Consider the following 26606-nt stretch of genomic DNA (forward strand, 5'->3'; position numbering starts at 1 on the left):
TTTATTTACCTTCTATAATTGAAACTTTGTAGCCTTGAGCGGAGCTCAGAGCCTCCTGCTCGCTCCAGCTCCTTGGCCACGGCCAGCTGAAAGCAGGTATCTGGGGTTTATTTATCTTCTGTAATTGAAACTTTGTTGCTTTGAGTGGAGTTCAGAGCCGGCTGTGGCAGCTGGGAAACTTGGCTTCCTGCATCATTGGGGCAACCAAGCCTCCTGCTTGCTCCAGCTCTGTGGCTGCCGGCTGCCATCTTGGTTGGGTTAATTTGCATATAGTCGCTCTGATTGGCTGGTGGGCGTGGCTTAAAGTTTAGTGAAGGTACAGTCAATTTACATGTTTTTCTTTTATTAGTTTAGATATCCAGAGCAAAGGCACTCAGGTGTCTTTCCTTGTAAGATGTGCAAAAGTGCTGGACACCCAAGGGGAGTTGTCTTCATGTACCCTATTTTGGAGTTGTGAAAACATTTTTGATAGAGGTTTTTCCCCATTCCATTTAAAAAATTATGGTAAATCCCTAGCTGGTTTGGCTCAGTGGGTAGAGTGTTGGCCTGTAGACTGAAGAGTCCAAGGTTTAATTCCAGTTCAATGCCTGGGTTGCAGGGTTGGTCCCCAGTGGGGGGCATGCAGAAGGCAGCTGATCAATGATTCTCTATCATCATTGATGTTTCTATCTCTCCCTCTCCCTTCCTCTCTGAAATCAATTTAAAAAGAAAGAAAAGAAATATATCTCAAAAAATTATGGTGAAATGAAATCTTTTTTTTTTAAAATATATTTTATTGATTTTTCACAGAGAGGAAGGGAGAGAGATAGAGTCAGAAACACCGATGAGAGAGAAACATCGATCAGCTGTCTCCTGCACATCCCCCACCAGGGATGTGCCCGCAACCCAGGTACATGCCCTTGACCGGAATCGAACCCGGGACCTCTCAGTCCGCAGGCTGACGCTCTATCCACTGAGCCAAACCGGTTTTGGCGAAATGAAATCTTAAATGAACGTTAATATTAAACTTGTGGGGGTTTTTCCTAACCATACCCCCATCCCTTTATTTATTTATTTTTTTCAGTTCAGTTTGTGTCCTTGCTTTTTCTCACCTAGATTACCATAATTGCCTAACTGGTCTCACTAGTCAGTAGTCTTGTTCTGTCTGTCATCAATACCTGTGCCAGAGGGATCTTTTAAAATGCAGATCTGATGATGTTACTCAATTTAAATTTTATTGGTTTCCTATTACTATTAGGACAAATTTAAATTTTTGAGCAGTTGTGTTATTTTTCTTATGCTAACTACTACCCAGTTTTTAAGTGTTGACAAGTAAACTTAAAAATAATTTTAAGGCCATAAAAGCCAATATTAGCTAGGCTGTGACATCTGCTCTTAGTTTCTCTTATACTATTGTCTGCAACATGCAGTTCTTTCTGCCTTGAATAATTTCCATATTTGCCTATTCATCCTGAAAAACCTACCTCCTCTATAAAGCCTTTAGGTCAGTGGTTCTCCACCTTCCTAATGCTGCGACCCTTTAATACAGTTCCTCATGTTGTGGTGACCCCCAACCATAAAATTATTTTCGTTGCTACTTCATAACTGTAATTTTGCTGCTGTTATGAATCGTAATGTAAATATCTGATATGCAGGATCTATTTTCATTGTTACAAATTGAACATAATTAAAGCATAGTGATTAATCACAAAAACAATATGTAATTATATATGTGTTTTCTGATGGTTTTAGGTGACACCTGTGAAAGGGTCATTCGATCCCTAAAGGGGTCGTGTCCCACAGATTGAGAACCGCTGCTTTAAGTGAACCCATCTCAATTTAGTTTGGTACCTTGCTCTGAACATCTTTAATTTTTTTCTTTTGTTAATCCTTAGCCGAGGATATTTATTTTCCATTGCTTTTCAGAGTGAGGGAGGGAAGGCAAGAAAGAGAAAGAGAAACATTGATGTGAGAGAGACACATCTATTGGTTGCCTCCCACATGTGCTGGACCTGGGGGTGGGCAGTGAACTGGCAAGTCAGATACATACTCTTGACTAAGAATCAATCCTGCTACCCCTTGCTCTGCTGGCTGAGACTCTAACCACGGACCTACACCAGCCAGGACTGAACACCTTTAATTTCCAATAAACTGCATGTGTCACTACTGCACTTATCTCATTGTGTTCTAATTATTGATTTACTTTTTTTTTGCATCCTCACTACATAAAGTGTAATCTACTGTGAGTATGACTCCAGTCCTTTCTCACAAACACCAAATCTTTAGGAAAGAAAATTGCTTGGAATCAAATCCATTAAATTCATTTTTTAAATTACTTTTAAGCTATTCCCTGTTTTGAACCTTGAGGATATTAATTTGCTTAATTTTGAAGGGAAAAATATAGTATTCACTGGAAAATAGATGTGATACAGTTATATGGTCCAACCTGTTTATGATCCAAGATATATGGGCATCATATTTATTATTTACTATACTATGCCTAATAATATTCTCTTGCATTGTTTATATTAAAATACAGACGGTGGACATTCATAAAGAGAAAGTGGCGCGAAGGGAGATTGGTATTTTGACAACAAATAAGAATACATCAAGAACTCACAAAATAATAGCACCTGCAAATATGGAGCGCCCTGTAAGGTATATTCGGAAACCTATTGACTATACAGTTCTGGATGATGTGGGCCATGGTGTCAAGGTAAGCATTTTTATTGCATTAACTTAAAATAACTTATTTACCCAGTAAATATTTTGGATAGCAAAATGCTGATAAAGATTATTTTCTTGAAGAATTAGTAGATTGTCTTAGTTAGTAACTAGCATTACAATTTTCATCGAACACTTATTTAATATTAGCTATGTATTATACCAAAATGGTGCAGAATTTTGGGATAGGCTATATTCAAGAAGCTGTTAAAACTTGAAGTGGCTATTAATTCATTGAGCTATTTTAATCCTAGACTATATTATAAACTAGAGGCCTGGTGCATGAAATTCGTACGTGGTGGGCGGGGGGTGGTCCCTCAGCCCGGCCTGCACCATCTCCAATCCAGGACCCCTCAGGGGATATCCGACTGCTGGTTTGACAAAAATTCAAATTTTTTGTCAAAAACTGGCAGTTGGACATCCCTCTCGCAATCCGGGACTGATGGCTCCTAACCGCTTGCCTGTCTGCCTGTCTGATCTCCCCTAACCGCCTCTGCCTGCCTGCCTCATGCCCCTAGCTGCTCCCTGCCAGCCTGATCGCCCCTATCTGCCCTTCCCTGCTGGCCTGATCGCCCCTAACTGCCTTCCCTTGCCGGCTTTATCGCCCCTAACTGCCCTCCCCTGCCAGCCTGATCGCCCCTAACTTCTCTCCCCTGCCAGCTTGATTGCCTCTAACCACCACCGCCCTGCTTTGTGGGTCCTGGGTGTGGGTATCAGGCTCCCTCCTCCCTCTTGTCAGAGTCTGGAGCGTGCCGTGGGATCCAGAGTCCAGTCCCAGCCCACCCGCGTGCGCCTCGAAATCCCGAGAGACCCAGACCAGGCTGGGCCCACCCCCATTTGGTGAGACCCAGACCTGACTGACCCCACCCCCGTCAAGCCCCACCGGCATGTCAAAGTCCCCAGCCGGCGCTGGGAGGAGACGCAGCGTCAGTCATGTTCTCGGCTGGCATCAGGCAGGGACGCAGGCTCCTGCTGATCAGTCGTTACAGCGTGAGGGCATGACGACCATTTGCATATTAGCTTTTTATCATTATAGATTTGTTTTGAATACCATATCTTGTTTTCTCTTTTTTAAAAAAATATATTTTTATTGATTTCAGAGAGGAAGGGAGAGAGAGAAGGAGAGAGAGAAACATTAATGATGAGAGAGAACCATTAATAGGCTGCCTTCTGCACCCCTCTACTGGAGATCGAGCGTGCAATCCAGGCGTGTGTCCTTGACTGGAAGCGAACCTGGGATCTTTCAGTCCACAGGATGACGCTCTATCCACTGAGCCAAACTAGCTAGGGCTTGTTTTCTCTTTTTTTTTAAATATATTTTTACTGATTTCCGAGAGTAAGGGAGAGGGAGAGAATGATAGAAACATGGATGAGAGAGAACATCAATTGGTTGCCTCCTACATGTCCTTCACCAGGGATTGAGCCCACAACCCAGGCATGTGCTCAGACTGAGAATCTAACCAGTAACCTCTTGGTGCAGGGGTTGATGCTCAAACATTGGGCCACACTGGCTGGCTTAAATTCAGTTATTTTAGACTAGATTTTTAAGGTATTTTTAGACTATATTGATCTATAGGATTTGGATTTTGAGAGGCTGGAAGAACTTTTTTGTATTATTTAACTTGTCTTTGGATTAAAATTTATATATATCTTACACATGTATATGTGCAAGTGCACACACACACTCATTCACTCACTTGTTCCGCTTTTGCCCAGTCTTGATTTTTTCTTCCTACCAAAGCAATATACACTCATGAATAAAGTTTTTTCATCCTCTTAGAATATCTTCTATTGTCCCTTCAATAATAATTGTTTAATACACAGTACTTAGCAGAGTATAAGATGAAACCACATTTTACAAGGAATGGGTGAGAACATTTAACCATTTTATATATGTATAAATGGGAAGTGTAAACACAGCATGATCTATACTGAAAGTATACAGATGTGAGTTTTGGCAGTCTACATTTTTGTAATACAGGTATTTTAGACTCGGGGTTTTTTAAACTTTAAACAAATTATGATACAATATAATCACATAAAATTTACCACTTGAAGTGTACAGTTCTGTGGCATTAAGCACATTCATATTGTTATGCAGACTTTTTCAAAATGTATTTTTTTCTTTTTAAATTACAGTTAATATACCACATAATATTAGTTTTAGTTATACATCTCAATGATTATATAACTTACTAAGTGATCATCTGGATAAATCTCATACTCATCTGACACCACGTATAGTTATTAGATTATTATTATTTTATTTTATTTTTTAAAATATATTTTATTGATTTTTTACAGAGAGGAAGGGAGAGAGATAGAGAGTTAGAAACATCGATGAGAGAGAAACATCGATCAGCTGCCTCCTGCACATCTCCTACTGGGGATGTGCCCGCAACCCAGTTACATGCCCCTGACCGGAATCGAACCTGGGACCTTTCAGTCCGCAGGCCGACGCTCTATCCACTGAGCCAAACCGGTTTCGGCTAGTTATTAGATTATTATTGATTGGATTTCCTATGCCCTACTTTACATCTCCATGACTAATTGTTACTACCAATTTGTACTTCTTAATCCCTTCACCTTTTTCACCCATCCCCCCAACCCTCCTCCTACCTGGCAACCCTCAAAATGTTTTCTGAGTCTGTTCTGCTTGTTTGTTTAATTTATTTTTAGATTAAATTGTGGATAGATATGTATTTGTTGTCATTTTATTGTTCATATTTTTTATATTTTCCCCCCTTCTTAAATAAGACCCTTTAATATTTCATGTAATACTGGTTTGGTGGTGATGAGCCCCTTTAGCTTAGCTTTGTCTTGTCTGGAAAGCTCTTTATCTGTCCTTCCATTCTAATTGATACCTTTGCTGGGTAGAGCAATCATGGTTGTAGGTCCTTGTTTTTCATTACTTTGAATATATTTTGCGAATACCTTCTGGCCTGTCATTTCTGTTGGGAAATCAGCTGACAGTCTTTTGGGAGCTCCCTTGTTGGTAACTAACTGCTTTTCTCTTATTGCTTTTTGTTGTTGTTAATCCTCACCAAAGGATATTTTTTCCATTGATTTTTATTTAGAAAGAGTGGAAGAGAGGAGGGGAAAGAGTGAGAGGAAAAAACATCGATGTGAGAGAGACACATTGATTGGTTGCTTCCTGTACATGTCCTGACCTGGGTTGGGGATCAAACCTGAAATCCAGTTACTGCGAACCAGGTACGGGCCTTTGAATGGGAATTGAATCGTAACCCATAGGTGTATGGGCCAGTGCTCAAACTACTGAGAACACCAACTAGGGCTCTCTTGCTTTTTTTTGTTGTTGTTGTTAATTCTCATCCGAGGCTGTTTTTCACTGATTTTTATTTTTTAAGAGAGAGTGGAAGGGAGAGAGGGAGGGTGGGGGGGAAAGAAACATCGATGTGAGAGAGACACATTGATTGGTCGCCTCCCATACACACCCCAGTCAGGGCCAGGGATTGAACCTGCAACCCAGGTACATGCCCTTGACTGGGAATCAAACCTACAGTCCTTCTGTGTGTGGGCCAAAGCTCTAACCCACTGAGTTACACTCGCCAGGGCTCTTGATACTTTTAAAATTGTCTCTTTGTCTTTAACCTTTTGCATTTTAATTATGATGAATCTTGGTATAAGTCTCTTTGGGTTATCTTGTTTGGTATTCTCTGTGCTTCCTGGAGTTGTATGTCTATTTCCTTCACCATGTTAGGGAAGTTTTCTGTCATTTTTTCAAATAGGTTTTCAATTCCTTGCTCTTTCTTTTCTTTTAGCACTCCCATGATATGAATGTTGATATGCTTGAAGTTATCCCAGAGGCTCCTTACATTATACTTATATTTTTGGATTCTTGTTTTGTTCTCTTCTGATTGGGTGTTTTTTGCTTCCTTCTATTCCAAATTGCTGTTTTGATTCTTGGCTTCATCTACTCTACTGTTGATTTCCTGTAAATTATTCTTCATTTTCGTTAGTGTATCTTTCATTTCTGACTGGTTCTTTTCTGTGGTTTCCATGTATATTTTTATGCTGATGAAGTCTTCTCTAAGTTTATCTACTCTTCTCCTAGGTTCTTTGACATCCTTATGAGCAATGTTTTGAACTCTGCATCTAGTAGATTGCTTGAATCCATTTTGTTTATTTCTTTTTCTGGAATTTTGTTCTGTTCTTCCATATGGGACATGTTTCTTTGTCTCCTACTTTTTGCAGCCTCGCTGTTTTTTTTTTTTCTTTTCTTTCTATGTATTAGGTAGAATTACTATGTCTTCCTGTCTTGATAGAGTGATCTAATGTAGCAGGTGTTCTGTAGGGTCCAGTGGCACAGCCTCCCTGTTTAGCTGAGCTGGGCACTCTAGGAGTGCCCTTTATGTGGGCTTTGGTATACCCTCCTGTTGTTGTTGAGTCTTAATTGCTGTTGACACATCAAGGGGAAGGATTTATTCCAAGGTTGATCAGTTGCAAGGACTGGCTGTGACCATTGTGGAGTATCAGCTATGCAGGGTCCCACCCCACAGAGCAGGATTTCATCAGGTCTTTGGTGTCTGCTGAGTCCACCCCTTGAGTGTGTGGCTCGTGGAGGTGATTGGGTGGTGCTTCAACCTGGTCTGAAGCTGTCCAGTGGGTGTGCTTGTTCTGGGGACTACCTGGAGGTATAGGACAAGGTCAGTCACTATTTGTGTTCTGCCTAGGGCAGTGGTTCTCAACCTGTATGTCGCGACCCCTTTGGGGATCGAATGACCCTTTCACATGGGTTGCCTAAGACCATCGGAAAACACATATATAATTACATACTGTTTTTGTGATTAATTGCTATGCTTGAATTATGTTCAATTTGTAACAATGAAAATACATTCTGCATATCAGATATTTACATTATGATTCATAACAGTAGCAAAATTACAGTTATGAAGTAGCAACAAAAATAATTTTATGGTTGGGGGTCACCACAACATGAGGAACTGTATTAAAGGGTCGCGGCATTTGGAAGGTTGAGAACCACTGGCCTTGGGCCACCCAAAATGAGCTACAAAGCAATCGGCAGATGGCTGGTATTTATGCTGGGCTTTGAGGTGAGGTGCCCAGGAGAGACCAAGCTATGAACCAAGCCGGCTGCCACTATTGCTGCACCTGGTACTACTTAGTGGGAGGTGCAGGGGATGCAGAGGCCAGATGCTGCTTGTTTGAGGGATTATTGGCAAGTCTGACACAGGAGCCAAGACTGGCTATTCCTATGTAAAAGCCAGGGAAACAGCTTGGGTGGGCCTGCAAGTTGGGTCTTAGGGCAGGGCATACCCTTTTAGGCAGTTAGATGGAGACTTGGATATGTCATTTGTTGGCTCATCAATGGCCTCTGCCAGCACTCCTGTCAGGGAGAAAGCTGAACCTCCAGCTCTCGCCCTGATGCCATACAGTTCAGTTCCCCTCCGTATGTCCCTGGTGCATTTCAGGCTGCTGTCCCAATGCTGGAACTCAGAGTTCAAGTAAATCTGTGTGTTCCTTTTTAAGAGGAACATCTGGGTCTCCAGTAGCCCTCCATTTCAGCCACAGTGCTTGCTGTTTGTTTGTTTTTAAAGAGAGTGGAAGGGAGAGGGGAAGAGGGGGGGGAGGGAGGGAGAGAGAGAGAGAGAGAGAGAGAGAGAGAGAGAGAGAAACATTGATGTGAGAGCAGAACTTCAATAAGCTGCCTCATGCATGCCCACCACCAGGAATCGAGCCCACCACCAAGGCATGTGCCCTGACTGAGAATTGAACCAGCAACTTTTTGGTGCATGGTCAATGTCCAACCAACTGAGCCACACCAGCCAGGGCTCCTCCCAATTTTTAACCACCACATGTGGTTGTGATACCAGCCTATTCTGAGTATTCACCCCTCCTACCAGTCTCGAAAGTGGTTTCTTCTTTATATCCTTAGTTGTAGGACTTCCCTTCAGCTACATTTCAGGTGGGTGTGAATGATGATTGTTCTGTAGTTTAGATGTAATTTTGATGTGGATATGGGAGGATTCAAGTACCACATTTATCTACTCTGCCATCTTGACTAGAAGCCTTAAAATCTATTTTTGACTGGGGAAGGAGGATGAGTGGTCTGTTAGAATAGTGTATCTTAGAAGCTTTTATGTGGCATATTTGTTCATATTTTGTTTGTGTGTTATACAAATACAAACATTTATTTTTTCAGCAATAGTGTATTGCTGATTTTTTTTATTTCTCCACTTTTCTGATTTTTTAAAAAAGATCATTGTGCCCTGGACAGTTAACTTAGTGGTTAGAGCAGGGGGTGGGCAAACTTTTTGACTCGAGGGCCACAATGGGTTCTTAAACTGGACCGGAGGGCCGGAACAAAAGCATGGATGGAGTGTTTGTGTGAACTAATATAAATTCCAAGTAAACATCATTACATAAAAGGGTACGGTCTTTTTTTTTTTTTTAGTTCATTTCAAACGGGCCGGATCCGGCCCGCGGGCCGTAGTTTGCCCACGGCTGGGTTAGAGCATCAGCCTGTGGACCAGCCTGTGGACCGAAGGGTCTCAGGTTTGATTCCCGGTCAAGGGCACATAGCTGGCTTGCAGGTTCAATCCCCGGCTTTCAGTCAGGGTGCATGCAGGAGGCAACCAATCAATGTGTGTCTCTCACATCATTGTTTCTCTATCTCCCTCCCCTACTCTTTCCCTCTCTCCTTCCCTCCAACTTTCCCTTCCACTCTCTAACAATCAATGGAAAAATCCTCAGGTGAGGATTAGAAAAAAAAAAGTCGTTGCTTACTTAATTATTTCTAACATATCTTATACCCAAGGATAATGTTATTCAGGTTTAATTTCTAAATCCAGGTGTAAAATGTAGTGGCTAGGTAGAATTCCAGACAAAAATGAGCAATATCGTTCTAAAGACAGGTTCATTCCTCTTTAGGATAATATCCTTAATGTTGTCTTTAGGATCACCTAAAAAATGTTAGATATATATTTAGAACAGCACATATTATGGAAAGAACTTGAAATCCCTAAAATCTATAAAAAGTTAGGTTCTACAACATGACAGTGTTCTTAAGTGGCATAGCACTTATAGTGATGCCTTAGGACTGTACACATTATTTCATACTAGAGGCCTAATGCATGATATTCATGCAAGGGGCTTGGCCCTTGCAGCCGCGGCGGCTTGCCTTGGCCCTCTCTACCCTGGCTTCATCTGGAAGGTCGTTCAGCTGTCTGGTCTAATTAGCCTATTATGCTTTTATTGTTATAGATTATTCATATATGTACATGTGTTCATATTAATACATATGTATGTGTTATTTGATATATAGACTAGATGCCCAATGCACAAAATTTGTGCAAGAGTAGGCTAGCCTTCCCCTGGCTGCCAGCACCGGGTTCACTCTGGCACCTGGGACCTGGGCTTCCCTTGCAGCCCCAGCTTCGTCCTGAAGGTCGTATGAAAGGACGTCTGGAAGGATGTCTGGTCTAATTAACATATTACGCTTTTATTATTATACACTAGTCATGTTTCATAGAAGTAGCCTTAAAGATCAAAGCAGCTTCGCACGGCCTGTTTAGCTCAGTGGTTGAGTGTCGATCTATTAACTCATGGTTTGATTCCCTGTCAGGGCACATGCCTGGGTTGTGGGCTTTTGTGGGATATGAGGAGGCAGCTGATCTATGATTCTCTCATTATTGATGTTTCTATGTCTTTCTCCCTCTCTCTTCCTCTCTAAAATAAATAAAAATATATTAAAACAATAAAGTTAAAAAAAAGATCAAAGCAGCTTTTCTTCAGGTTTGAATTCGGGCTAAACTGGTTCAGAAGGTATTGGCCTGCTTAAATTTGGATCCATCAAGTTACAAACAGGAGGGTTTCCAGACTCTATTTCGTAGTTAAAATCTGGCTAAGGTATTAACCTGCATAGTGATTTTGTTTTTATACTTGGGGGTGTTTTCGTCATTTTTCTGAATTTGAAGCAACCTGTTATTTTGAATTGTAATATTTTCAGTGTACCACTTTAAAAAATACTATACTATACTACTTTTCAAATAATGAATACTCATATTTATGCATTTGTTATCCAGTAAAGTCTTAGGTCTTGTACACTGATGTATTAAGGTAGCCTTACATATTATGTGTTATGGTATTTGTTTTCAAATCTGAGTTTATCATCTGTGATTTATTTGGAATAGTTCCATAGGATAAAATACAGAACTAAGAAATTATTGGGTCTGTATGAGATTGGCATAAATAAGTGGTAGTTTCCTTATGAATATATTCTTCTTTTGAAAAATATGTGATACACATGAATATTTCCCAGCTGCTAATGGATATCTTTTTCTTTACAAAATATTTGAAGTAATGGCTGGGTAAAAACTTATTAACAGGAAATGAATAACTGTAAACATAAACCTGTCCTATTAGGTATAACATATTTAGAATTAATTTCTACTTTTTCCCCCCCTTTTGCCAACGTAAAGTGGCTAAAAGCCAAGGTAAGAGATATTATTTATCATTTGATACACAGTTTTACCTCTATATTGATAGAGGCTGCAGAGCCACTAAAATTTGAAAACTCTTCCTTCATCTGCCTGCTTTTTCCCCATAGGATTTATATAGATTAAATATACTCAAACTCAATACAAGTAGCTACATTTAGCTTGGATGTGTTAATATATCAAAGATATATTGACATCTGCATTTATATAGGAACATTAATTTTGCTAACATGAATTGCTTTGCTTATTTTTTGATAGTTGCCTTGCTTTTATTGACATAAACAGAAGGTTTCCCAGACATCATATATGACTTTGTTTCTTAGTTTTTAGGATAAAGATGATTTTTTAGATGAATATTTTAGCAAATTGACACTGAGATCTATAGTTTAAATTCATGCACACATTTTTAAAAGTTTTAGAAAACTTCATATTTGAATGCAGATAAGTTTGATCTCGGTGAACATGTTTAACAATAAAATAATATATAAAATCCAATAATTTCACCTGTATTTTTGCCATAGATTGGTATGAATAATAGAAAAAGCCAAGTACAATTGGTTTCTTGACATTTTAAAATGTAGAACCAAAGTCTGTTGTTAAAACTGTCCGGGAATCCTTACTTCACATTCTGATATTAAAAATAATAACTTCGTATCAAAACACCAAGAGAACAATTTGATATAAAAATAAAAGCTCTTTTTCCTGCATTATAGCATGGAAATAACCAGCCTGCAAGAACTGGCACACTGTCGAGAACAAATCCTCCTACTCAGAAACCACCAAGTCCTCCCATGTCAGGCCGAGGAACGTTGGGGTAAGAATCCAAGTAAATTTTACAAAGAAAATTTATATAGTAAAGGAAAAGATTATTCTGTGACTTAAGTAAATGTAGGGGTTCTTGCTATGGACCCCTCTCAGTGTGACGCTACCTTTTACAAATTCATTTTGGTGCTTATCTTATTTCCATGAGCAGAATCCAAAATTAATCTACTTGTTTTATAATATTCTCTTCTATGGAAGTCTGTACTAGACAAGTTCTTTTGTGTATGTGGAAATGTGCATTATTTATTTATCTTTTTAATTCCTTTAAAAAAAAAGAGCAATTTGACTTGTTTATTTCAAATGAAATGACCAGTGTATTTACAATATTTATATTACAGAACTTTGAATAAGTGGTCTATTTTGTATAGTTTGGCTTGGTGACCTGCAGCTTTTCTGTTTCCTCTATTACTTTCTACCTAAGATTTAGAGGCTCTTTACCTGGAATATTTCTAACGGTGCTTGTGCTAGGTAATCTTAGGGCCCTTCATATTTTTTATTTTATTTTATTTTTTTAATCTTTATTGTTGAAAGTATTACATAGATCCTCTTTTTCCCCCCATTAACCTCTTCCAGCCCGCTCCCATGCCTTGCAAGGCCCTCACCACACCATTGTCTGTGTCCACAGGTTTTGCATACTTCTCACCACACCATTGTCTGTGTCCACAGGTTTTGCATACTTCTCACCACACCATTGTCTGTGTCCATAGGTTTTGCATACTTCATACTTGAGTAGCTTTGTGAGAAGACCAGTTGGGGAGCAAAAAAGATAACCATTGGTGGTGTTTTCCTTCTCAGTTCTTTGTGCAATAAAATATGTGAATATTTGGTAGGACACTTCTGAAAGATTGTTCACCTTAACATAGAAAATAATATATTAGAGCTCTTTTTTTTTTTTTTAGTGGAGGGCTGGGAAATAATTATTTCATAGTAATAGGGATCAACAATCAGCCTTTTTTTAAATAGACTCTTGGTTTTTATTTTCATTCTGTAAAACTCCTTACCCCTGCAAAAAATACATGAAGTTATTAAATAGAAAAGTTAAAATCACTTATTGAAAAATGAATGGTATTACATCTAGAATCAGAATGTGCTATACTTGTCCATTGTCTATAAATTTCCAAAATGAGGTAGGAATAAATTGCAGAGGAGATATTTAGTTTTCATAATGTACAAGGACAGTGGCTTATGGGTGACTGAACTGGGAATAATGTATATGTCAAAGTTTGATATTATTGATCATTTCAAAAATTATAACCATTATATTTAGAAGTAGGATTAATACTTTTCAATTACCCTTTCCTATGTTTTTCCTAAGAAAAGGTAACACATTTTAGTTTTTGTGAAAAGTAACAAAAATTCATTTACTCCAATTAAGAATTTTTTAAAATAACCTTTATTATTAAAAATGTTTTTAAAACTTGCTTTCTAATTCTGGCTGAGTAGTTCACTCAGTTGGTTTGAACGTTATCCCAATATGCCCAAGTTATGGGTTTGACCTGTCAGGGCATATACAAGAGGCAACCAATGCATAAATAACAGGTTGACGTTTTTTTCTTTCTCTCTGATCAATAAATTTAAAAACACACACAATAAAACACTTGTCTTCTACTTGGTTACAAAGGGACAATCACATTTGCGGGGAAATGCCATTTTATCTTACTCATTATTCCTTTCTTTGACACTTCTTTAGACGGAATACGCCTTACAAAACCCTGGAACCTGTTAAACCTCCAACAGTTCCTAATGACTACATGACCAGTCCGGCTAGGCTTGGAAGTCAGCATAGCCCAGGCAGGACAGCTTCTTTAAACCAGAGACCAAGGACACACAGGTAATCCTTCAGGTTGAGTCTTTGACCATTTGCAAGTTGGGATTATTAACTGGTCATAAACCGTATACAGTTGCTGAGTAAAGTACTATACTGTTAACACAGAGTATAAAAGTTGAGGTAACAATATTGTATAAGTTTCTGTTATAACTTCTGTTTTTTTTTAGATTTTTAAATATATATTTATACTATAAGCAGATTGCTGCTATTTCTTCCTTTTGACAGAGGTACAGACATGTATTTGGACATAAGCTAACGAATGTTTTTTAAAACAGTCTTTTAAAAAAGATTAAGGTAACTACTCTTAAATATAGGGTGTCCCAAAACAATGAAAATGTATACAAACTTAACAGCTGATAGCTCCATTGATGTTTATTTCTTTTCAGATTTAACCTATTGGAATTAATATTATTCAAAATGTGTGTACATTTTTCGAGGCCATTCTGTACTTTGGGATAATAGGTTAAATATTAGGAATTATACAATGTGATTTAAGCTTTAAGAGGTTGGAAAAAGGAAGACCTAGCTTAGATCCGAAAAAGAATTAATAGAGTTGGTATGCTCTAGAGCAGCGGTTGCCAACCGGTGGTCCGTGAAGTCCGAAAGGTTGGCGACTGCTGGTTTAAGGAAACCTTTGGAGCAGGTTGGCGACCGCTGCTCTAGAATATGTTATTGTATGTACTGTTTTTTTTAAAATTTCTAGAAATCAACTGCCCAGTGGGTTTTAAAAACTTGGTTTGGGAACATAACATAAATTTAGAAAAGTATTATTCAGTATGTAACTTAATGGGTTAAGACAATTTGAACACATTGGTGTAACCATCACCCAAGTCAGAAAATGGAACATTACCAACAATCCAAAAGTCCCCCTTAGACCCTTTCCTAACTATCACCTCTACCTTCTCCCCCCAGAAGTAGCCACTCCATTTTGGGGCACATTATAAAGGTACATTGTATAGTTTACTTTATTTTATTCTTTAACTTTACCTCCCACTTAACTTGGGGAAGAACCTCTTCTTACCTTGACTTTTTTTTGGGTTGGTGTATTAGAGGTAAAACTTAGCAGAATTGCCCAGCCAGCATGGCTCAGTGGTTGAGCGTTGACCTATGAACCAGGAGATTGCGGTTCGATTCCTGTTTGGGGCACATCCCTGGGTTGGGGGTTCAGTTCCCATTGTGGGGCGTGCGGGAGGCAGCCAATCAATAGTTCTCTCTCGTCATTGATGTTTCTGTCTCTCTCTCCCTCTCCCTTCCTCTCTGAAATCAGTAATAATAATTTAAAAAACTTAGCAGAATCATTTTTTGGGTTTTAACTAAAGAGGGTATCTGGCTCTTAGATTCTGTGTAATTGACATTTGTTATTATTGCTGCTGTTAGTAAATAAGCGCTAACATTGGCATATGCAGTTACTATATCAGGTCAAGTTCAGTGAGTACCACAAGTGCTCTTTTTTATGTTTGTTATTGAATTTATATTAAAACATGGTTTTTCTCTATCGTTTAGTTATAGTCAGCAACCAGTTATTAAGAGTTACTTCATTAGATGCGAGGGATATACCAATATGATATAGTTCTTTTTTTCAGAAGCGCATTCTGTTAAAACAGGGATCAACAAACTTTTATAAAGGGCCAGATTGTCAATATTTCTGGGATTTGCCTACATTACAGTTACATAGCTCCCCATTGTAGTATGAATGCAGCCATGGATAGCATGTAAATGTTCGAGTGAGCATGCATTCCAATAATATTTTATATATTGTAGTGAAATCTGCCTTTCATATAATTTTAATGTGTTATAAATATTCCTCTTTTGATTTTTTTTCAGCTACTGAAAAATGTAAAAAATGTTCTTAGCTCATAGGTCATAAAAATCAGATCATGAGTCAGGTTTGGCTTATGTGCTGTAATTTGCCAACCCCCATGTTAGAAAAAAGCCAGTAATTGTAGAAGAGAATAATTAGTGGGGAAATATTCATGTCTGTGATGTATTGGTGTTACAAAGCAGTGTACCTGGCTTGGAGTTAAGGGAGTTCTTCACATTGAAGCTATTTTTGTAATAGAAATAGCTTTCTTTACTTTTCTTTCATTAATATGTACTGATGTAATTATAGAATGATCACATTGGAGAAAAACATTTTTTATCTAGGCAGTACAAGTCTGCCCTGTTGATTTTTTGGGGGGCCCATTCGGCGAATGATGTTGGTTTTAAAGTATAATATGGAGCCTAAGACTACAAATGCACATATGTACATTTGCATACATGTGCATACACACAGTGCTTACTAAAAATGGTCATATAGTGTGAGGTCTGATACCTAAAGGGATAGTAAATCTATAGGAATTCGAAGAGTAGGGAATTGGTTAAAGTTGAACAGTAATGACTATTCTAGAATGCCTCACACTGAAACCTCACTGCTGCCTTTTTTGTTGTTTTGCTCATTTTCCAGAAAATACTCTATTTTAGCACCATTCTTTGAGATGAGAGGTTTTTATACTATTTCCATGCTAAACTTGGTTAAACTTTTAATTTCCATAGCATCTGTACATTTTTAAAAAAAGAATAGTTTATTGATTTCTTTTTTAGAAAGAGAGGGAGAGGGAGCTGAAATATCAATCAGCTGCCTCGTGCACACCGCCTACTGGGGATTGAGCCTGAAACCCAGGCATGTGCCCTGACCCAGAATCCAACTGGCAACCCTTTGGTGTACAGGATGACACCCAGCCAACTGAGCTATATCGGCCAGAGCAGCATCTTGTTCATTTTCTTTTGTGGCATCTGTCACACTGTTTGTTTAGTTTTTAAATTGATTTCAGGGAGAGGAAGAGAGAGATAGAAACATCAATGATGAGAGAGATACATTGATTGGCTGCTTCCTGCACGCCCCCTACCAGAGATTGAGCCCGCAACCTGGGCATTTGCGCTGACTGGGAATCAGAATTTGAGCTCCTGGTTCATAGGTCGATGCTCAACCACTGAACCAAATCAGCCAGGCTTTCACACTGTTTTTTAATGTCTATTTTTTCATTCTTAACTGTGAGCTCCATGACACCATGGTTCATGTCTGCCGTATTTACTACTATTCATAGTAAGTTTTAAATAAATCTTTGTTGGCTTATTGTATATAAGATTGTCATTTCTCAATATGATGATCTCTTCCGATAGTTCTGAGTACTATATTAAGGTTATATTGGTTTCCAATAGATTGAGTAGAGTGAAACACAAGAATCACAGTGGTTAGAATATCAGTCCACATAGTGAAGGGTCTTGGGTTCGATTTCCAGTCAAGGTCATGTACCTGGGTTGCAGGCTCAATTCTAGGCCCTATTCAAGGCGAGTGTGGGAGGCAACCAATCATTATCTCTTTCGCATCTCTCTCTCTCTCTCTCTCTCTCTCTCTCTCTCTCTCTCGCCCCTCCCCTTTCTTTCCTTCCCCTTTTCCCTCCCTCCTCTTTCTCCTCTCTCCCTCCCTCTCTTCTACTCTTTATAAAAATCAGTGGAAAGAATATCCTCGGGTGAGGATTAACAACAAAATTTTGTATTGAACAGTTTCTAGAATTTTTTTACATATCTATATATATAAAAGCCTAAGCGACCATTACAACTGAATGACCTGAACAACCGGATGATGAGTCACTATGACATGCACTGGCTGCCCCCTGGTGGTCAGTGTGCTCCCATAGCCAACCACCCGTGGTACCCTCCCCCTGGCTAGCCAACCTCCCGCAGTACCTCCCGTCCTCGCTCCCTCCCCTGTCAGCTGGCCCCCATCGGCCCCTGGTGCTAAACCATTCCTAAACTACCTGCTTCTGGGTCAGGGTTTCATACATAGCAGAGCAGCTCCCTCACTGCAGTCTACTGAAAGTCAACCCTCGACACAAGGGTTTGTCTCACTCCCATCCTCTCCCTTCCTTGGGGGCCGCCGGCCTGCTATGGTGGTGGTGTGGTGGCAAGGGGGCCAGTCAGGGAACCATGCGGTGGCGGGGTGCCGATGATGGTGGCATCGGCGGCATCCGTTCCTTCCGCACCTGGCCTGGCAACTGTTGTCTCCTCTTCCTTCAGGCCCTGGACTGGGATGGGGAACTGGGGGAGGGTGGTGGCGGATGCGGCCCCTTTCCCAGGGGCGCCCAGGGCTGGCTCCCACCTTGGGGCCAGCGGCCAGCCTCCTGTGGTCCCTCCCCCGGCAGGCCCTGATCCACCTGGCCCCGATCGGCACAGTCCCTATCGGCCCTGATTGCCGGTCAGGCCTAGGGACCCCAGCTGTGCATGAATTTGTGCACCAGGCCTCTAGTATATCATAAAAGGGAGTAGTTAGTGGCTTTGAGTTGATTATTATTATTTTGGGCGGTTAAATCACTAGAATTCCTTTTTTCACAATTTTTTCTTTTCTTTCTAGTGGAAGTAGTGGGGGAAGTGGAAGTCGAGAGAACAGTGGAAGCAGCAGTATTGGCATTCCCATTGCCGTGCCTACACCTTCACCACCCACTATTGGATCAGGTATATTATTTATTAATCTGTTTTATTATGTGGTAGTACTTATGAGCTTGGTTATGGAAGCCTGAAATAATTTAGTTATATTAGATCAAATTATTTATTTGTGTGATTGTTGCTAGAACATAAACACAACAAATTTAAGAACATTTTTGGATTAGTTTTTACACAATCTTAAGTGTGTTTTTTTTTCTGTTTTACCAGCTCTTTCTTCTTACATATAAAGCATATTGGACAGCTTTATTAAATAACTTTTTGGCCATTCTGCTTTAAAAAGAGTTGCCGTGGGCATAGTCAAGAAAGTTTATTATTTGAAGAACAAGCTAATATTCTTGTTTCTCCAACCAAAGGATTAGAGACTATATTGTGAATTATGTATCAGTACGTTTTGATGTTGCCTTTTAGGCTAGTATCTCAACTTGTGTTAATTTATTTTGTGACTTTACTATATTTATGTATGATATTCAACATACTTATTTCAGTAAAATACCATGAGTAATAAATGGGATTAAAAAAGGAAAAGTTCTTTTACTTTTTAGATTACATAAATGTTTAAGAAATTATTGCAATGCATTAAATTAGTCCCTTAATTTTTTTAGTAAATGCAATGAAGACTTTGTAGGAAAATTCTTATTTGTTTGAACATGCTTTACATATGGAAGTGTGTGTCTCTCTTTTTTTCTTCTTACCCAAACATTTTACTTTCTTACTGTTTCAGAATGTTTAGTTCTCTTTCTTGTACTCTGACCTGCATTATAAACTATCTTATTAGAAAACGTTTCTGTCCCTCCTCCTCCTGGAGCTCCAGTCCACCTCTTCTCCCAGTGAGCACTGTGCTAGGTGAGACTGCACAGCCATTGGAGCGATTTAACTTAACTCTGCATAATTCATAACAAACTCCTCTGTTAGACTACTAGCCTTTAAAGTTATTAGGTTATAAGTGGTAATGCAAAGGTTAAAGTGTTAAATCTAATTTGCACTAATTTCTTCTGGTGAAAGGCCTCTGAAGTTACATACAAAACAAATATAAAATAACTCTTTTAATATAAAATGTTTCTATGCTTAGCTTATCTCCAATTTAATGTGGTTTGTATTTGTTGTTTAGATTTTTCTAGATAAATTGTAGCAGTGATTGTTCAAAACCATTTTTTAAATTAGTAATGTAATCTTTTAAAAAATGAAACTTTATTTGGAACTCCCTGGTATATACAACAGTCAAAGTACTAGAGTGAAGGTGGAATACATGAGGAAGAAAAATGAAAAGAAATAGATGTATGGGATAGGGTGCTCGAGACTTTCCTGTGAATCACAATTTGAAAAATACTGATATAGTCCAGTACTTAAGGCATCTGAGGATGCCATGAAACATTTTTTTTCCCCCAGTAAAATACATTTAAATTTTTCCCAAGTTGAGGGGTGACTAGATAGAGCATATAAGGAATTCCAAATATAGACTCCATATAAAACCAATAGGCCTAGAAATACACATTATAAGTAATCTGGGTAGAAATGTATAATGACGTGTTTCAAATAATGAGAGCTATGTTACATATTGTGAAATAAAGCCATCTAGTAGCATCTTTCAAAACATTTGCACTTGTGCACAAAGGAAAAGGGGCAACAGGAGGTAATATGAAGATCCCAATAGAAACTGTTTACAGAAAGTTTGTATGAAAAAAAAATTCCCTCAACCTGATTGATAATCAAGAAAATGAAAATTAAAACCACAGTGACATACTGTTTCTTATCTACCAGGTAGTTAATAATGAAGAAGTCCCCTAGTACCTAAATGTTGGTGAGGATGTGCAGTAACAAGAAAAAGTACATTGCTGGTCAGAATTTATTAGTTGATACACTCACTGGGGAAAGTAGTTTGTTAGCTAGTCAAGTTGAACGAGTTTTTACCTTAGATTTACCAATTTCATTTCATATTTACCCTAGAGTATTGGTTCTCAAAATATGATTATGAGACTTCTGAGAGTTGCCAAGATTCTTTCATGGAGTTCTTGAGGTCAGAACTATATTCATAAGATTTATTTGCCTTTTTCATTCTCATTCTGGTACTGTGGACTTTTCCAGAGGCTAGATAACATATGATGAAATCATTACTTTGACAGCTAACGGAATGTGTATTTGTGTATTCATGTGTTTCAAGATGTATCAGTTTGAATTTCTATTACTTTTATTATAACCCACCTCAACCAAGCTTTTTGAGGTTCTTTAATTTTAAAGAATGAAGCCTAAGACCATGAAGTTTAAAACCACTGCCCTAGAGCAGTGGCTTTCAGAGTGTGACACCCAGAATAGCAGCATCATCACTGGGGAAATTTGTTAGAAATGTGAATTTTCAGGTCCCATCTAGACTTACTTAGTCAGAAACTCTGAGGACTGGAGCCCAGCAATCTGTATTATAACAAGCTTTCAGGGTGCAATTCTGGTCAGTGCTCAAGTTTGAGAACCACTGTTCTAGAAAAATTCAAGAACCGTATTTAGGAATGCTCATAGTAGCGATATTAAGAATAGCAAAACTCTGGATGTAACCAAAATGTCTAGTAATAGAATGGATAAATTGTGGGATGTTTACATGTGAATGTAGCTATAAGAATTAATATATTGATATACTTATCAACATGGGTGAATTTTAAAAAATATCAAAGGAAAAGAGGAAGCCAACAGAATACATAATTATTTTATTATAAATATTTATAAATTTGCAAAATCTCTGTATATTGGTTAAGATTCTATATCTGCGATTTTTTTTTAAGCTATGTATAGTAAAGAAATAGAATGTTTAAACATACATTTTGGAGTTGTGGATCCAGAGGGGGCATACAGGAAACTCCAGTGATACTAGTAATATTCTGTTTCTTGAAGTAGGGTATTTATCTTATTTTATTAAAAAAATTATATATGTATTTATAAAATAGTTATATATAATAATTACAAATATTATATAACATATTAGCATATAACCATTTGCATTTATGTATATGTATAATTTATATAACATAGCTATATATACACACACACACACACACCCTTTGGTATTATGGTTTATTTTATAATAAAATATTAAAATAGGCATAGTTTGGAACTGCTGAATAAGTTGGTTTTGGGTTTTAAATCAAGAAAAACAACTTGGGTTTCATACATTTTTATACAGGTAGAGAAATATAAAAATCATTATAGTGAGAATTGTATTAAAAGTAGCTTTAGGCTTACTTCTTAGCTTTCTAGAAAACCTAGCTGTCCAGGGTTACTCATGAAAAGCTTTTAAATCGACTATTATTTTAAAAATGTGTTTCTATTTTGAAAATGACCATGTGGATGATTCAAATAATTAGTGACTGCCTATGGCTTGGGAGTTCCAAAATGTTAAATATTAGCACTTTTAATGAACAACCTCTGCTGAACAGTTTTATCTAATAATTTTTATCACCTCTAGGGGAGGTTAAATTAGACAACTGAATGAAAATAAACTAGGATGCTGTCTTTTTTACATAGTCATGGTTAGATGTTTAGGTCAGGCAAAAAAATAATACTGTTAATCCCAAAGTAACCTTTGGAAAGTATAGTTAACTTTAGAGGCTTTGAACTTTATTAACCTTTTAAGTATTAAACTTTTGAAATGTTGGTCAAGATGACTGAATAAAATATTAAGCATTATTAATACTTTAGTAAGTTTAGATATGCATGATAATTTTATACAAAAGATTGCTTTGAGTATAGTACGGAGAAAAAGACCTCCAAGCATGGAGAAAGAGAATGGATTTCTATAAGAGCTTTGAAACTAGAAGTTGTACTTCTCTTAAAAATGATTTTACTATAATATGTATTGATAACTGCTGATACAAGAAACATTCAAATTTTAGTACAATCTGTGGAAAATATGCTGAACTCTTTAAATTTTATAATTAAACCTGGATTTGGCTGGATAGAATCTTATACAGTTTTTTTGAAGATTTGGCACTGGAAAGGAAGAAGTTTGTAAATCAAATATTAATGTGTTCACATTTAAAAGCTGACGCTTTCCACTTCAGACTATCCTTTGGTGCTTATTTTGTTAGAGAGACACAATTTACATATAAAATCTGTGTGTTCTAAAATAATACAGTAAAAATGTATACATAATATTAGCAAAATATTTGTGATTATGCTAAATTAAACGGCTTAAGAATGTAACTTTATTTACTTTTGCAGCTTCCCCACTATCTGTTTTTCCTTCTTCAGAGATGGAGCTATTTGTGTTTTATCTTTACTTTTCTCTTTATTTTTGCTGTGGGCCTTAAAACTAATAAATACTTCTTACTGTGAGTCTCCCTCTCTTTGTTCTGCTATTGGAGGTGATATGCAGTGCTCAAATTCTTTGTTGGTTGCCTTTGACTAATGCTTTTCAGTGGCCCCGGGCTCAGCTCCTGGTTCCCAGTATGGCACAATGACCAGGCAGATTTCTCGACACAACTCTACCACTTCCTCGACATCTTCTGGTGGATACAGACGAACTCCCTCTGTGACTGCTCAATTTTCTGCTCAGCCTCATGTTAATGGAGGTCCACTTTATTCTCAGAATTCAAGTAAGCTTGTGCTTTGCAGGCGTACAGCACCACTGAGCTCCTTTAGAGGGAAATTGTTTGAAATTGTTATTTTGCTAGTGATAGACAACAATTGAAACCATGCCACTTTATATTTATTTAGTTGTTTCTTAAATCATACTATTTAAAAAATTATCACTTTCGCTCAAATAATTCAGGCTTACTGTACTTTATACTAAAATTTAACTGATGCTTTAAAATGATATTTTTATTACTATAAATAGAACTAGAGAAGAAAAACTGAAATTAATTAAATTGAATTTATTTTTATTGGCATATTTGAGGCTGTTCAATAACAAGAGAATTTAAAACATTGTGAATATTTTTCTTTAAAATAACATAAAATTGCTGGCTATCACTTTTAAGCTTCCTAAACTATACTGAAATGAATTCAAAACCATTAAAAAAAGTTAGTGATGTTTGCTTATTATGTCTCTGAATAAGATAACAGTGGGGAGGATTTTTAAAAAGTTTCTTCTTCACCTTGAATTGCACATCTCAACACTAACTGCAGTCAATGTTTAAAAGCTGATAAGGTTAGAAAACCGTTTGGGCATATAATGTCAGGAAGTTTGAATTGCTTGTGGTGGTTATTAATTTCACTTTCCATATCAAGATGCTTAATCCAAAAAGAAAAAACAGATCTGAAATGAGTCTATTGTCCAGTATTTGTTATTGGCTTGAAGGGTGATCACTGGGACTAGACTGAAACACACTTTCCCCGTAAGCTTTTGTAACTACTTTCTAGAACTGCATGTTTTATTGTTGACTTAGAAAACACTGAGTAAAATCGGTAGTTACAGAATAGTCATGGGGGGATGTGAAGCAGATAGAGAATATACTCAATAATATTGTAATAACTATATAGGGTGTTAGATGGGTACTAGATTTATTGGGGTGATAACTTCATAAGTTATATAAATATCTACTGTGGTTGTAAACCTAAAACTCATATAATATTGTATGTCAACTGTAATATAAGAATAAAAAAGTATTAAAAGAAAATTAAAAAACACCGAATACTCCATGTTAACATAGGAAGTTGGTTTAAGTTCTTTTTATTTATAGTGCATGTTCTGAACATTTTTTAAAAATATATTTTATTGATTTTTTACAGAGAGGAAGGGAGAGAGATAGAGAGTTAGAAACATCGATGAGAGAGCAACATCGATCAGCTGCCTCCTGCACATCTACTGGGGATGTGCCCGCAACCCAGGTACATGCCCTTGACCGGAATCGAACCTGGGACCCTTCAGTTCACAGGCCGGCGCTTTATCCACTGAGCCAAACCGGTTTTGGCTGAACATGTTTTTTAAAAAATATTTTTTATTGATTTCAGAGAGGAAGGAGAGGGAGAGAGAGATAGAAACCTCAATAATGAGAGAGAATCATTGATCAGCTGCCTCCTGCACACCCCCTAATGGGGATCGAGCCTGCAACCCAGGCATGTGCCCTTGACCGGAATCAAACCCGGGACCCTTCAGTCCACAGGCAACACTCTGTCCATGGAGCCAAACCATCTAGGGCCTGAACATGTATTTTTAAGCATAGCTGGGGAAAGTTACATTATTGGGGTTTTTTTTGTTTGTTTAATTTTTAGAGTTAAAGATTAATTGTATTATAGCAAAAAAAAATCTCATATGAATTGAAAACCACTTTAGCAAAAATGTCAGAATTCATAGGTAATCCTAAAATTTATAGTTTTTTTTTTCTAGACTAACATTTTCATCTAAACGACTAAAAAACTATCAGTTAGAATTTTACCTTATAGTTTCCCTGGTCTCCTTTGATAGTGAAAGGTACCTAGTGTCTGAATATTCCACAGATTATCTGATTATTAACCTCACTAGTTTTATAAACTTCTTTCATTTTACACTGCACTTTTAGATCCTGTCTTTATGTTTATTTTTTTCTTTTCCTCAGTTGGACATTTAAATTTACTCTGCAAATAGAGTTTTTGGTGACTTCACATAATACACGTTTGTGTAGTTTTATTTAACAGTATTTGGGTGGGTTATTTACAGACAAGACATTTTTATTACTGAATGTCTATCTTTTGGATATTGTAAAGTAAGTTTAGCTTCAGATTTTAAAGATATTATTATGTCTTGTCAAATTAATCATCCTTTAGTCTGAATTACTGTTGGTGTTGTAATAGTAGATGTGAATGTTTTTAGTGTTTTGATGTGCATATTTCCTCTTCTTTCTAAATGTGATGGTAATTATTAGTATCTTCACAGCAAAGCTTTTCTTTTTCTTGACATACTAACCAGCATGGCTAGTTACTAAGGATTGTTTCTAGAAAAAAGTAAAACACCTGAAAAATATGTGGGAGTTTTTAAAAATAAAAAACTATAACATTTTATTCATTGAAGAGCCTTCTATATACAAATATCAGATGGAACAAGGCCAAGTCAGTGAATTAAATGCTAGTTTAGCCACACAATGAATATTAATTGCTTTAAATTATTGCTTCTTTAAACACTGAACCTCTCAAATTTTTACACTTACCAACAAAATTTTTAACTTGAATTAATTGAAGTAACTTTTTGATTATGTGATCTTTGGGAACCAATGAATTGTTTTTCTCTGTCAATTTAGTGTCACTTGTTGTGACTACCAGTAAATTGAGTTTAGTTATCCATTCCTATTGACTTTTTTGATCAATCTTTGGCAATTACTGTCTTGTTATGAGACAAAATGGTAAAAGTATGTATATTTCCTTTTAGTTTGCTAATTTTTAATACATTTGCTGCCCACATGAACATTTGGTATTTATTTCTTTTAAATTATGTTCTCTCTAGAAAGAAGTTGTAATATTTTTCTAGCTGCTAATGATTTGTTGGAAATTACCTAAATGCAAATAATTGCCTATTTTAAAGTATTGTTAGACCAGGTTTTCTTTATCAGAACAGTGATAAAAAGAAAGGTCACTTTTGAGAGATATTTTATTCTTTGAAACTCAGCAAACAGTTAAGTTAGCATGGGATATAGTAAATTTAGGAGTGATGTCTTTAAAAATGTCAACTTAAAGGGTAATATAACCGTATTTTACAAACAAGGGTTTTTCCTGGAGAGCTATGTGTAAATTTATATATAAAATAAGAATTTTTTAAAGGAAAAACTGTGATTGATATAGTTACTTATATGTGATCTAAACAGCTGTTTCATAACACATTTGGTTTCTAATATACAACATTACCCTAAAGCTAGAACAGCCTGTTAGGTTATAGAAATATGGCAAAGATACAGTATCCTAGAAACTGCTATCAGTATTTCACTGTTAACTGTTTTTTTAGTCTTTTTTTAAAAATATATTTTTTATTGATTTCAGATAGGAAGGGAGAGGGAGAGAGAGAAACAATGATGAGAATCATTGCTTGGCTGCCTCCTGCATGCCCCCTACTGGGGATCGAGCCGGCAACCCGGGCATGTGCTCTCAACTGGAATCGAACCAGGGACCCTTCAGTCCACAGGCCGATGCTCTATCCACTGAGAAAACCCGGCTAAGGCTAAAGTCTTTTCTTAGAATTTGAGGTTTTCGTTGCATGAAAGTGAATGTGAGGGTAAATTTAAATCTCTCCCAAACAATATAATTAGGATTAAGTTAGAAGTATATTTTTTTTTCAATAAAATTAACCAATTGGCTAAACACAACTCAGCTTTAGATTTTCTAGTGTGTAATCAGCTTGA

At 37.3% G+C, this 26606-nt stretch overlaps 1 protein-coding gene across 10 annotated transcripts in view; it reads left to right on the forward strand.

The window, feature by feature from the left end:
• ABI1 (abl interactor 1) overlaps positions 1-26606 on the forward strand; it is an 82777-nt gene that overhangs the window by 46762 nt on the left and 9409 nt on the right. For 5 of the 10 annotated variants that reach the window (XM_059661256.1, XM_059661303.1, XM_059661221.1 and 2 more), the window contains 6 exons: positions 2519-2695; positions 11166-11180; positions 11897-11997; positions 13696-13836; positions 18227-18327; positions 22719-22895. In XM_059661256.1, coding sequence (XP_059517239.1) covers positions 2519-2695; positions 11166-11180; positions 11897-11997; positions 13696-13836; positions 18227-18327; positions 22719-22895 — 712 coding nt within the window. The remainder of the gene's footprint in view (positions 1-2518; positions 2696-11165; positions 11181-11896; positions 11998-13695; positions 13837-18226; positions 18328-22718; positions 22896-26606) is intronic. The other 5 variants (XM_059661267.1, XM_059661283.1, XM_059661229.1 and 2 more) reach the window with 3 other exon arrangements.

The sequence above is a fragment of the Myotis daubentonii genome, chromosome 1 (genome assembly GCF_963259705.1).
Source record: "Myotis daubentonii chromosome 1, mMyoDau2.1, whole genome shotgun sequence".
Taxonomy (NCBI): Eukaryota; Metazoa; Chordata; class Mammalia; order Chiroptera; family Vespertilionidae; genus Myotis; species Myotis daubentonii.